The 14,987-nt window shown below is 39.7% G+C and overlaps 1 protein-coding gene across 1 annotated transcript in view; it reads right to left on the reverse strand.

Moving 5' to 3' along the window:
* Positions 1-2,656: 2,656 nt before the first annotated feature.
* LOC109028477 (putative uncharacterized protein ANKRD13C-DT) overlaps positions 2,657-14,987 on the reverse strand; it is a 30,995-nt gene continuing 18,664 nt past the window's right edge. Inside the window, exon 3 of the mRNA XM_063697687.1 lies at positions 2,657-2,779. Coding sequence (XP_063553757.1) covers positions 2,695-2,779 — 85 coding nt within the window. The 3' untranslated portion in view covers positions 2,657-2,694. The remainder of the gene's footprint in view (positions 2,780-14,987) is intronic.

A 14,987-nucleotide genomic window follows, 5' to 3' on the forward strand; every position in this document is an offset into this window, starting at 1 on the left:
ACTAAGCTATACATGCATTGCTGATACTCCATAAGGCTAGGTAAAGAACAATTGCTAGGTAGCTGAAAGCTGAGCAGTTCCCAGAGCTCATAATCCTGGGAGACATTTGAGTTCATACCAGGGTGTAAAGACCTCAAACATCTGGGGCATTCAGCAATGACCCTGTATCTTAGTCTGCTTGTGCTCCATGTCTGCTCAGGCTACTGTAACAAAATACCATAGACTGAGTAGCTTATGAACCACAGAAATTTATTTCTCACAGTGCAGGAAGCTGGGAGAGCCAAGATCAAGGTGCCCGCAGATTCTGTGTCTGCTGAGGACCTGTTTCCTGGTTCATATAAAATTTTAAATGTTCGGCCGGGTGCAATGGCTCACGCCTGTAATCCCAGCACTTTGGGAGGCAGAGGCGGGCGGATCACAAGGTCAGGAGTTCAAGACCAGCCTGGCCAGCCTGGTGAAACCCCTTCTCCACTAAAAATACAAAAAATTAGCCAGGCATGGTGGTGCCTGCCTGTAATCCCAGCTACTCGGGAGGCTGAATCGGGAGAATCACTTGAACCCAGGAGGCAGAGGTTGTAATGAGCCCAGATTGTGCCACTGCACTCCAGCCTGGGCAACAGAGCAAGACTCTGCCTCAAAAAAAAAAAAAAAAAATTCAAATGTTCATCAATTTTCTAGTCTAAAGAAAAAGTTACCATAGAGTGAGCTGAAGTTAGAAGGCAAGTTCATTTAAAACCATTCACTTGTTCTACCTGGCTGTCTCGGGCCCATTCACCTCAAAAGAAGACTAGTGAGGGTCAATGACAAAAAAGATAAACTTATTTTTTTCTCAATACTTACCAATTGAGAATACAATAGTGCATCAGATATCAAGGGTGTAGACTTTTAAAAATTATTTTTTGAAAAAGAAAATACAGTAGTACATTTCATATTTTTCAAGGGAGGAATAATTTGGTTCATTGCGGAACTCAATTATTCTTGTCAAATGAAACAGTAGAGATGAGGTGTTAATTTAGTTGAAAAAAAATTGTGTCATCAACATGGAAAAACTGGTGCTGATATTTTAGATTGACATATATAGCTTTTTTAAGTGCAGATGACAGCAATAATAATTTTTAAAACCTAGCCATTTGTATAGTACTTTTAATTTTCAAATAATTCTCATGCACATTATGTTATATAATATTTACACCAATCTTTTGAGATTAGTATTATCATGATCTCATGATACAGATGGATACCTGAGGCTCAAAGCAGTTAAGTAGCTTGCTTGAATTTATACAACTAATAAGTAAATGAATGTGTCCAAACTCAAACCCAGGTCTTGTGATTCCAAATGTTAATGCTTATCCATAATACTTGATCTACCTATAAAAATTACAGAAAAATTAAAGAATTGAGTAAGAAAAACAGGTAGATAGAAATGTCTACTCCCCATCTGTATTTCAGGTTAGATACACAGGTGGGAAGTAGATATTTGTTTAGGAGTCAGTAAAGAGTTATACATACATATCGAATATCACATATGAGTCAATTTTATTGGTTACAGAAAAATTAAAGAATTTAGTAAGAAAAACAAGTAGACAGAAATGTCTACTTCCCATCTGTATTTCAGGTTAGATACACAAGTGGGAAGTAGATATTTGTTTAGGAGTCAGTAAAGCGTTATACATACATATTGAATATCACATGTGAGTCAATTTTATTGGTCATCAGGATAGCTGTTCACCAGATTCCTTTCTGGTTGCATGTTGAGTCCTTAAGAATCGACCTTAGGCTGAAAACAGAGCTACCAGACCATGCTCCCTATTTGCTCTGCTCAATCACCTTCAGCACTTTAGCCATTGACCAGTGGCTGGTATAAGATCTTTGCCTTGTTTCCATCCATTCTGTACATATCTATCCAAACCATGCTAGAAAGAAAAGAACACATTTCAAAATGTGGCAGGTCCTTAGACTAAGCTGAGGAAATGGTGAGATATTCAGGGGTTTTTCCAGGTTATATAGAATTATTCATAAAGGGTTTGGGGGTAACATGGCTTGGCTCTGTGTCCTCACCCAAATTTCATCTCCAATTGTAATCCTCGTGTCTAGGGAGAGGCTGGTAGGAGGTGATTGGCTGATGCGGGTAGTTTCCCCCAAACTGTCCTTGTGATAATAAGAGTTTTCTCATGAGATCTGATGGTTTAAAAGTGGCCGTTTTCTCTGTGCTCTCTCTCTTCTCCTGCCACCATGTAAGAAGTGCCTTGCTTCCCCCTCACCTGCCACCATGTAAGAAGTGCGTTGCTTCCCCCTCACCTTCCACCATGATTGTACGTTCCCTGAGTCCTCTCCAGCCATGCAGAACTGTGAGTCAATTAAACCTCTTTTGCTTGTAAATTACCCAGTTTCAGGTAGTTTTTTTATAGATGTGTGAAATTGGACTAATACAGGCGGAAAATAGTGAGTGGTTGCTGATGCATACAGTATTTACTTTTGTGGTGATAAAAATGTTCTGGTACCAGGCACACTGGCTCACGCCTGTAATCGCAGCACTTTGGGAGGCTGAGGCAGGCAGATCATCTAAGGTCAGGAGTTCGAGACCAGCCTGGCCAACATGGCGAAACCCCCGTCTCTACTAAAAATACAAAAATTAACCAGATATGGTGGCAGGTACCTGCAATCCCAGCTACTCGGGAGGCTGAAACAGGAGAATCACTTGAACTCAGGAGGCGGAGGTTTCAGTGAGTCAAGATCACACCACTGCACTCCAACCTGGGCAACAAGAGCAAAACTCCATCTGGAAAAAAAAAAAATGTTCTAAAGTTGATTGTGGTGATGATTCTCAATTATTTGAATATATGAAAAAACATTGAATGTATAGTTTAAATGAGTAAATTATATGGTATGTAAATTATATCTCAATAAAGCTGCAATTAAAAACAAAGAACAAAAACCAAGAAGAATGGGACAGAGTCAGGAGGACACAACTTTGACTTCCCAGTGATCAAAAACCCTGATTGACTTTGCAGTGACTTCATTGTTGAGCACTGAAGGCACAGATCTATAACATACTCTTAATTACTACAAAATAATGACTCAGCTGTATTTATGTACAGCCCTTAGAAACATACGCTGAGACACCTGAATGATGTTTGTGCACTGTTTGAGAGAAAGAAAATTAACATTTATTCAGTGCCTGCATTGAAAGTGTCAGGCACTTTGACATATATTTTTCATTTAATTATTGCAAAATTCTGTAAAAGAGGTATTATTATTCCTGTTTTTAATTTTTAATTATTCCTTGAATTATTATTCCTGTTTTATTTATTTTTATTTTATTATTATTGTTATTATCTTGAAACAGTCTTGCTCTGTCACCCAGGGTGGAGTGCGGTGGCATGATCTGGGTTTACTGCAACCTCCAGCTCCCGGGTTCAAGCAATTCCCATGGCTCAGCCTCTCAAGTAGCTGGGACCAAAGGCCTGCACCACCACACCTGGCTAATTTTATTTTGTATTTTTTCTAGAGATGGGGTTTCGCCATGTTGGTCAAACTGGTCTTGAACTCCTGGCCTCAAGCAATCTGCCTACCTCAGCCTCCCAAAATGCTGGGATTACAGGCGTGAGACACCATGCCTAGAATTATTCCTGTTTTAAAGCTAAGAAAACTAGTGCCTATAAAGTTTACGTGTTTTTCCAGGGTCACAAAGCAAGTGATAGAGTCTAGATTCAAATCCAGCTTGTCTGATTATAAGTTTAGTGTCTCTCCTACAATATCATAAAGGTACCATACATTTTGCTTAGCTGTCATGTTTGTCTATCACTAACAACCTTACTATTTGTCTTTTTAATGTACATATTTTCTCTTCATTAGTAGATTTTAAGCATCTTACTGGCAGAAACCATTTTTTAGATAAATTTTATATCACTTTTGTAGGCAAATGGAGATGTATAACAATAATAGAATTATAACCTATTGCAGGAGTGATAAAATACCCTCATAATATTGTTCGTAATAAAACAAACAATAAGTCTAGTGCCTTGACCCCATAAAAATTTATTTATTATGATGAAAATGCTAAGCTTGGGATGATAATTACAAGTTTAGAATGATGATTAATTGGGGATGTTTGAGTTGATGCTATAACCTATGTATGACGTATATACCACTGACGAGCCTCACAATCTGCTGTGCAATAAAAATAACAAAATGGGATTGGGGAAGACCACTCAAAACCTATGCAAATCTATGGCCAAACTACTATAAAAAAAACTCAAAAAACAATTGGTCCCCCCTCACCCTCCTCCCCTGAGAAACTTTGGACGGTCAAGTAGGCAGCTCGTTGTATCTGCAAACTGCTTCAGGGGATACTAAAAATGCAAAACAGCAATAGAGTACAAATGCTGGCATGCTGGCATGCTGGCATGCAGTTGTGAAGACAGTGTAGATGGAAGACCACTGAGCTACAGAGGGGCAGCTGTAAAGGTATGCAGAGGAGAAAGTACAACCTGTACAAGCTGATAGCTCAGCAAGGCTAGAGGTACACCTCTCTGGGGAGGAGCTGTGAAACAAAGTACTCATTTTTCTATTTCTTAAAATAGAGCTGAAAGGATTCCTGCCTGTGCAGCATTTTATCACTCCTGCAATAGGTTATAATTCTATTATTGTTATACAGCTCCCTTTGCCTACAAAAAATTGTTCTGAATTTATTCAACTTTCAAATTATACTGATATGATGTCCTATATGCCAATTGTGTATTAGCTAATTGTTGTTACATACATATGCTATAGCAGAATAGACTGTATCTTGCTGGGGTGAAGACAATAATAAGCACATCACTCTGAACCCAGACTGCCCAACCCAAACCTGGTTCTACCATGTATATCTTTTTTTTTAATCTTGAAGCCCAATTTACTTAACTTTAAATGAGGGTAATCATGGTATCTAACTCATAGGAATAAATGAGTTAATATAGGCAAAGCCTATGTAGTAATACCTCAATAAATGTTGCCATAAACTTGGAATAACTAACAAGACCAGTGAAAGACACAGGAACTAGTGCAAAGCAGCCCTTAGTTGCAAGGTCCTGGGTGACAGCAGGCTGCAAAAATCAAGGAGGAAGTGAGAATTTGATCTAAAGTTAAAGATTCACCACAAAAAACCTAGTAGAAGGAGAAAGTATTTAAGGAAACAGATCATGGATACATTCCCAGAGGCAACTGTAAGTGGAAGAAAGGGTTCATTGGCAGGCAGTGAACAATTACAGGAGATTGACTTAATTAAAACTTAAATGTATTTTTAGTACAGAATCCACAGTCCAGATCCAGTATGTAAAGATTGGTCAATAACTGAATGAGAGTAATACTTTTATTTCTACAAAGAACAATGAAGATTCCCAAGTTAAGGAAAAGTCACCTACTTTTAGGGTCCTGTGATAGTGTGCTAAGGGTTGCTATTGTCCAGTCTTTTTACTTTGTTTCTTTGGTTGTCATTGTCATTTTGTTTCCTTTAAGTCCCTGAAATTATGTTATTGTAAGATTTCAGGTAAGATCAACCAAACACATTTTGCCCAGATAAAGAATTACTGTAAAAGATCAACTCAACCCACTACCTAAGTACTCTGAAGTTCCTGAGAGTGCCTTCTTTGGAAAGCAGAGAAGATGGAAGACGGATAGAGGGTTGGAGGGTGGGGGAGCTAAATCCTGAGAAAGTTATCCGAGATGGGGAAAGATCCCTGAAGGAGAAACCTATGAAGGGCATGCCAACAGCTGAAAAAATTACACTTATCCTCAGTTGGCCACTAGTATTGGAATTAGGGGTGGTGGTTTGTTATTCACTGAGTGAGTCATGACACCAGTTCAATAAGGTGTTGCATTTGTTTGCCAAATAGTATTTTCACACTCTCTAAGGTTGCCATAAACTTACCATATTCTTCTGACCTCCCTGCACTCCCAAAAGCTTCATCCTTTAACAATCTCATATCAGTTGCGGTTCACTGGTTCTTAGTCAGGATAGAGCCTTGTATAGTCCAAGGGAACTCATATCCAAGCCATGGTCATTAGACAGAAGCTTTTATTTATTTTATTTTTTTCTTTTTGAGAAGAGTCTTGCTCTGTCGCCCAGGCTGGAGTGCAGTGGTGCGATCTTGGCTCATTGCAACATCCGCCTCCCAGGCTCAAACAATTCTCCTACCTCAGCCTCCTGAGTAGCTGGGGATTACAGGTGCCTGCAACCACACCTGGCTAATTTTGTATTTTTAGTAGAGACGGGGTTTCGCCATATTGATCAGGCTGGTCTGGAACTCCTGAGCTCAAGTGATCTGCCCACCTCAGCCTCCCAAAGTGCTGGGATTATAGGCTTGAGCCACCTGCACCCGGCCATTTGCTTAGTTTTTTTGAGCTGTGAGTAATTTAAGTAGTGTACTTTTTAAAATAAAGCTTCATGAGTCTTCTCAATGAAGCTGTAAATACACACGGTTATACAGATTTCAGTGTTCTCAGTAAAATGTCTGGGTCTTTCCCAGAAATCACAATAGTTAACACATACTATGTACAAAGCATTATTGTAAGTGCTTCATATGTATTCACTTGTTTAATCCTCATAATAACCATATGAAATGGAAACTACTATAATTCCTTTATAGATAAGGAAACTGAGATACAGAAAAGTCAAATAACTTGCCTGAAGAAGTTAGTCTGAGCACAACCCAACTGGCTGTGAACGACAATTCCCTATTCATACAATCACTGACCCACTCTGCTCTGTAAGATGATGTCATTGTAATATACTGGATCTGGTTTGAAACAAATACTGGAAACTTTATAGGCCATATCAGAATCTCACTTATAATTCAGTAAATAGGGCCATCTAAAGGTCTTTTAAAAGTTTTTATCTACCAGAAGATCGAACTTTCAGTTAATTCTTATATTTGGGACAGCTGGTTGTATAATATTTTGGAATATTATATGAATCCCCTTCAAAGTAGTTATTATGACCACTAGTACTAACCACTTGCTAAATCTACTTTCTGCTTGGTTATCATATATTACCAATGGGGCCGATCAGTCTATTTGATTCCAACATAGTATCTACTTTTTCAGGAAGCATTTGGGTCAGTTAGAGTTCTCTATGTAGTTATATCTTGTTTATACAGCTAGAAAAAAGTAAACACCTATATTTTATAAACAGATGCATACTTAAAATATGTGTTTTTTTCTTTTTATCATCTTTTCCACATGTTCTAGAACACCTATATATTAATGTTTCCTTTTTAAATTAATATCAGTAAAAATTGGCCCGGTGCGGTGGCTCATGCCTGAAATCCCAACACTTTGTGAGGCCGAGGTGGGTGCATCCCTATGTCAGGAGTTCGAGACCAGCCTGACCAACATGGCAAAACCCCGTCTCTACTAAAAATACAAAAATTAGCTGGGTGTGGTGGTGCATGCCTGTAATCCCAGCTACTCAGGAGGCTGAGGCAGGAGAATCACTTGAACCTGAGATCGTGCCACTGCACTCCAGCCTGGGTGACAGAATGAGACTCCGTCTCAAAAAAAAATCAGTAAAAATTGAAAATCTCCTATTATATTCACACTTTTATATTAAAACTAACTTTTGCACATATTATACTAATCTTCATTTTTCCAGTATAATTATTAATTTATGAGCTTTATATATGCAATTTGTTCCAATTAAAAATAATAATAATAATTTTGATACTCAAATGTGGTGGGTGGGAACTGCTTTAAGATGTCTCCTTTGTCCTTTAAACATTGTCACTAAAATTTTGGAAATTATCCTTGCTTTTTAGTAATACTATTAATAGATGAATAGATAGATAAATAAATTTCAATTTTTTTTTCTACCCTAAGACTTAGAATCAGTCACCCTCTATGGAATCTCTTTTGTTTTTTTTTTTTTTAAAGTTTAGTAGGTAGTAAGTACACACTCATTGTTGGCTATAAGTACACGTACAAAGCTCATGACTAGTTCCTTTTCATTGGTAACTACCCCTCCTTCATCTCATCCACAGAGTGCTACATGCCCCCATGTTATTACAATGCAGCCTCATCTTTTGACTATAGTTGTTTCACCTGAGACCGAGTATTCTTTGAGACCCTAGGTCCAATTTCCCTTTGTAGGCCTTTTTTTTTTTTTTCCTCCTAAGACATAATTGGGGCCGGGTACAGTGGCTCACACCTGTAATCCCAGCACTTCGGGAGGCTGAGGTGGGTCAATCACTTGAGGTCTGCAATTTGAGACCAGCCTGGCCAACACAGCAAAACCCTGCCTCTACCAAAAATACAAAAAATTACCCAGGCGTGATGATGTGCACCTGCAATCCCAGCTACTGGGGAGGCTGAGGCATGAGAATCGCTTGAATCCAGGAGACAGAGGTTGCAGTGAGCCAAGACCTGCCACTGCACTCCAGCCTGGGCGACAGAGTGAAACTGTGTCTCAAAAAACAAAACAAAACAAAACAAACAAACAAAAGAAACCCAACATAATTGGGATTAGCTAATTAGCAAATTAGTAAATTATTATTACTTTTTCACCAAAGTAAATTACTTAAAAATCTCTATACATTTTCTCCTAAAGATAAAAGGCACATGTATCTGGCTTGGCTTTAGCTGGTTCAATCAGCCATGACTGATGAGATGGGTCAGAGAGTCATGGAAGATAAAACCTGCCTTGTTTTATTGTTTAGGGATGAAAGGGAAGTTTCATGAAGAGGGAGGGAGTGTTGTTGTGTGCCAACCATGCAACCCAAAAGTATCTAATACAAACTTATAAGTTAAACAAATGATCTCTAATATAAATTATTGATATTCTAGAGCAAGACAGTCCTATAGAACGTTCTGTGAGGATGCAAATGCTTGCTATCTGTACTATCCAATATGGTAGCCACTAGACATCCATGCTTTTCAGTAATTGAAATGTCACTAGTGCAACTGAAGAAATAAAATTAGTTTTATATGATTTAAATCAATTTAAATTTAAAAAGCCATGTGTGGCTAGCAGTTAGTGGGCAGCACAAGTTTAGAATTCTTGTCGAACCATTGTAGAACAGAATTATTATAACATGCTTATTTAAAACTTCAGAACCTGGAATCAATCCTGGGTACAAATTTGGTCTTTGCCATTAATTATCTGAATAAATGCAAGTAAGCTGGGCCAGGTGCAGTGGCTCATGCCTGTAATCCCAGCACTTTGGGAGGCCGAGGTGGGTGGATCACCAGGTCAGGAGTTCGAGACCAACCTGGCCAATATATAGTGAAACACTGTTTCTACTAAAAATACAAAAATTAGCTGGGCATGGTGGCACACGCCTGTAATCCCAGCTACTTGGGAGGCTGAGGCAAGAGAATCACTTGAACCTAGGAGGCAGAGGTTGCAGTGAGCCAATATCACGCCGTTGCACTCCAACCTGTGCAACAAGAGCTAAACTCTGTCTCAAAAACAAACAAAAAAGAAAAACAACAAATTCAAGTAAGCTACTTTACTTATCCAAGCCTCTGTTGTTGTTGTTGTTGTTGTTGTTGTTTTCAACAAAAAATAGAAATAATAATCCCGATTTTACAGGATAGTGCTACTCAAAATGTAGTTTGGACATCAGTACCCGTCAAATAACTATTTGTTACTGATCAGAAGTTAAGAATAAGTATTAAGAAACTTTTATAGAAATTTAACAGAGCAATTTTATGTCTTTTCAATCTAATACAATTTTGGGGGCTGGGTGCAGTGGCTCACGCCTGTAATCTCAGCACTTTGGGAGGCCAAGGTGGGTGGATCACCTGAGGTCAAGGAGTTCAAGACCAACCTGGACAACATATAGTGAAACCCCGTCTCTACTAAAAATACAAAAATTAGCTGGGTGTGGTGGTGCACACCTGTAGTCCCAGCTACTTGGGAGGCTGAGGCAAGAGAATCACTTGAACCCAGGAGGTGGAGGTTGTAGGTAGCTGAGATTGTGCCACTACACTCCAGCCCAGGTGACAGTGCAAGACTCCGTCTCAAAAAAAAAAAAAAAAGGCAAATCAATCTAATACGATGTTGTATGACATTTAAATTTTTCATTTTCGTAGCAAAAAAAAAAAAGGCTTCAGTGAAGATAAAAGTAAGGAGATGCTGAAGTAACATAAGCTAGATGTTAAAAAAAAAAAAAAAAATAGGTACAAGCCAGGCGTGGTGGCTCACGTCTGTAATCCCAACACTTTGGGAGGCCGAGGTGGGTGGATCACCTGAGATCAGAAGTTCAAGACCAGCCTGGCCAACATGGCGAAACCCCGTCTCTACTAAAAATACAAAAAAAATGTAGCTGGGCATGGTGGCGAGCACCTGTAATCCCAGCTACTCCTGAGGCTGAGGCTGGAGAATTGCTTGATCCCAGGAGGCAGAGGTTGCAGTGAGCCAAGATCAAGCTGTTGCACTCCAGCCTGGGTGACAACAGTGAAACTCTCTCTCAAAAAAAAAAAAAAAAAAAAAAAAAATAGGTACAGCAAAACAACACATATGATAAATAGCCATAGCATCAAACTGAAATTATGTTCAAAATGAAATAATCCTTGTACAGCATACAATAGAGCATCAAAAGAAACAACAGCACATATCTAGGACTTGTTGAAAATTCAGAAATAAAGAACAATAGAAAATGCTTGTTAGGCCAGGCCTGGTGGCTCACACTTGTAATCCCAGCACTTTGGGAGGCCAAGGCAGGTGGATCATCTGAGGTCAGGAGTTCGAGACCAGCCTGGCCAACATGGTGAAACCCCGTCTCTACTAAAAATAACAAAAATTAGCCAGGCGTGGTGGTGGGCACCTGTAGTCCCAGCTACTTGGGAGGCTCAGGCACAAGAATTGCCTGAACCCAGAAGGCAACGCTGCAGTGAGCCAAGATCATGCCACTGCACTCCAGCCTGGACGACAGAGACAGACCTGTCTGGGGGAAAAAAAAAAAAAAAAAAAAGGCCAGGGCAGTGGCTCATGCCTGTAATCCCAGCACTTTGGGAAGCCAAGGCAGGTGGAACACCTGAGGTCATGAGTTTGAGACCAGCCTGGCCAACATGATGAAACCCTGTCTCTGCTAAAATTAGCCGGGCATGGTGGCGCGCACCTGTAGTCCCAGCTACTTGGGAGGCTGAGGCATGAGAATCACTTGAACATGGGAGGTGGGGGTTGCAGTGAGCCAAGATGGCACCATTGCACTCCAGCCTGGGCGACAGAGGGAGACTCTATCTCAAAAAAATAAAAAAGAAAAAAGAAAAAAAGAAGAAGAAAAACATCCTTGTTAGTATGAAAGAATACTTGGAAAAGATGGTGTTAAAAATTAGATGGGGGCTGGGTGCAGTGGCTTATGCCTGTAATCCCAGCACTTGGGGAGGCCAAGGCAGGCAGATCACTTGAAGTCAGGATTTCAAGACCAGCCTGGCCAATATGGTGAAACCCTGTCTCTCCTAAAAATACAAAAATTAGCCCAGCGTGATGGCACACGCCTGTAATCCAGGTACTGGGGAGGCTAAGACAGGAGAATCGCTTGAACCTGGGAGGCGGAGTTTGCAGTGAGCAGAGATTGGGCAACTGCACTCTAGACTGGGCGAGAGTGAGACTCCGTCTCAAAAACAGACAAACAAAAAAACAGCTGGATGGGGCTGATTCATCAAACTGAAGCTATACACACGTTGCAATATATTTTGTTTAATATAAATCTGGATGATTAAGTTCCTTCTTCTTTTCCTTCCCCTTTTCTTTCTGCTCTCCTTCCCCCTCCTCTTGTGTTATCTGTGGTTAAGAGCTAATTAGAAAAGCTTTAAGAACTAAGAATAATTGCCCTATATTGTATGCATCTATGTGTTTGTGTGTATGAATGCCCATGCAGAAGAATAGTTTAAAATGTCTAATAAATATTCGAATGAGTAGATCCCATCATTAGTAATATTCCTAATTCCTATTCCCTAAGATGAAACATTAAAAATATTCTGCTTTTAATTTTGTGTTTTCAGTGTACAGACACTGAAGTGAAATGCTTCCTCAAAATATAAGAATCATAGAAATAAGCAAAGTTATTTGAAAGTTAAAAATTTGAAATGATCACACAGTGAATTGGAATAGAGATCTGCAAAATCATCTAAAGAGACATAATGGCTTGCTGGGACCAACTTAGCAATAACTACACTGAAGATTCTAATATAACAAGAAGAAAAAACTGACAAGCAGATGCATATAAGATTGGGGGATGGGATGTTATTCATCCAGGAATGCAAAGAAAAAGGGGTCACAGAGGCCCAAGTTGTCACTGGCCATCTGGCAAGGTATGGTTGGTGAAGAGGGGGATGGTGCTTCTCAGGTTTTGTGAGTCTTCATCTGAGTCATAGAAATTTCATTCCCATGGAACAGGACACATCAGGCTTTCAAAATGCAATGCCATTAAACATTATAATGAAACAACTGACTCCCCTTATTCTGTATCCCATGTTCACCAAGCAGCCTTCTGCTTATTCGACTTTGTATGCAGTTTATCTACAGGGATGTGCTGATGAGTGATTCTAGTCCACTCAACCATTAATTTTAGATTGGAATTTTGATGTATTAGTCTTTTATTCTTGCCTATCTCGAGCCCATCCCTGGAAAATAGACCCATTGTTAATGTGCTGACAAAATTAGATTTCTGTACTTGTTACACTAAGGACCGGCTTACGGAAAATGGTAAGTCCATTGTAGTAAGGGCCACCATATAAGTCTCTTGACTGTCAATCACTATTCTCCAAACAATAGCCCTTTGCATTCCCTGAGCCAAATGTTCATAACAAGTCAAGGATCCACATTAGGTTTTGATTTTAGCAACAGGATGCCCTCATTAACTGTATGATCGCTTCACTTATTTTTCTACTCTTGATCATGCCTCAAAATGACCCAGATAATGCCATTTTGGAAGCTGCAAAAGTAGAGTGTGATGAACACTTAAATGATGTGCTAATCCTAATAACTAAATCAAGATGTAGTTTAGGTGACAGATGATGTTGAAACCAAACTTTGCAATATGAATAACAGGACAGAACTTTATTCCAAGTAGTGATTTCTAATCTACACACTATGGGATGATAGGACTTTATGATTTCATCTAAATACTGATTATAAAATGGCTTCACATTAAAAGGAAAATTATAGCTGCCTCAAGAATGTGAAATAAACCATCCCATTATTAATGAATTCCCAGAGCAAATATTTATTGAAGGTCCATTAGTCCAAGACACTAAGCAGGGACCAGGGATATTAGGGTGAATAAGACACAGTCTGCATGCTTTTGACACTTATATTATAATGGGAGATACAGAGAAGAAAGTCAGCAATTACAATATATAACTGATAAGTGACGGTGAAAGTAATGAATATTCTGGGCCGGGTGCAGTGGCTCACACCTTTAATCCCACCACTTTGGGAGGCTGAGGTGGATGGATCACCTGAGGTCAGGAGTTTGAGACCAGCCTGGCCAACATGGTGAAACCCCGTCTCTACTAAAAATACAAAAAATTAGCAGGGCATGGAGGCAGATGCCTATAATCCCAGCTACTTGGGAGGCTGAGGCAAGAGAATCGCTTGAACCCAGGAGGCGGAAGTTGCACTGAGCTGAGGTCGCGCCACTGCACTCCAGCCTGGGCAACAAGAGCAAGACTCCATCTTAAAAAAAAAAAAAAGGAAAGAAAAGAAAAAGAAAACAATAAATATGCTGGGAGTACATAGAAGTACTTAACCTAGACACAAACAAGGTGCCAGAGAAGATATTGACAATTAAGGTGAGACTCAATGAGAACAGGAAAAGAAACAGAGCAGAGTACAGGCACAGGCTTGGAGATCTTCTGAGGAATAAATGTGAATAACCAAACCATAGTGTACAGACTGGAAGTGGCAAGGTTAGAGACATAAACAAGGTCAGCAAAACTGTGAAGGCATCTGTAATCCATGTTAGATTCTTTAGAGTTTGCCTAGCGCTCTATTGAAGACTTAAAAAATTTATTATAAATATTTCACAGACACAAAATACATAGTAATATTAAAAATCGGCATATACATTGTCATGCGCATCCAGTGAAGAGACCACCAAACAGGCTTTGTTTGAGCAATAAAGCTGTTTATTTCACCTGGCTGCAGGCAGGCTGAGTCCAAAAAGAGAGTCATCGAAGGGAGATAGGGGTGGGGCCGTTTTATAGGATTTGGGTAGGTAATGGAAAATTACAGTCAAAGGGAGTTGTTCTCTGGCAGGCAGGGGAGGGGGTCACAAGTTGCTCAGTGGGGGAGCTTCTGAGCCAGGAGAAGGAATTTCACAAGGTTAATCATTCAGTTAAGATGGGGCAGGAACAAACCACAATGGTGGAATGTCATCAGTTAAGGCAGGAACCGGCCATTTTCACTTCTTTTGTGATTTTCATTTGCTTCAGGCCATCTGGATGTACACATGCAGGTCACAGGGGATATGATGGCTTAGCCTGGGCTCAGAGGCCTGACATTCCTGTCTTCGTATATTAATAAGAAAAATAACATGAAATAGTATTGAAGTGTTGGGGAAGCAAAAATTTTTGGGGGTGGTATGGAGAGATAATGGGCGATGTTTCTCAGGGCTGCTTTGAGCAGGATTAGGGGTGGTGTGGGAACCTAGAGTGGGAGAGATTAAGCTGAAGGAAGCTTTTGTGGTAAGGGGTGATATTGTGGGGTTGTTAGGAGGAGCATTTGTTGTATAGAATGATTGGTGATGGCCTGGATACGGTTTTGGATGAGTTGAGAGATTAAACAGAAGACACAAGGTCTGAATAAGAGAAGGAGAAAAACAGGTATTAAAGGACTAAGAATTGGGAGGACCCAGGACATCTAATTAGAGAGTACCCAAGGGGGTTCAGCATAATTACTTGCTTGGTTGGCAAGCTTTTTGGCTCTATTCTTGAGTTTTTTTATGTTGTCATATACCAGGCCAGATTGATTTAGGTAAAATCAACACTTTTGATTTAAAAATATA

Source organism: Gorilla gorilla, chromosome 1, assembly GCF_029281585.2.
Source record: "Gorilla gorilla gorilla isolate KB3781 chromosome 1, NHGRI_mGorGor1-v2.1_pri, whole genome shotgun sequence".
Classification (NCBI taxonomy): Eukaryota; Metazoa; Chordata; class Mammalia; order Primates; family Hominidae; genus Gorilla; species Gorilla gorilla.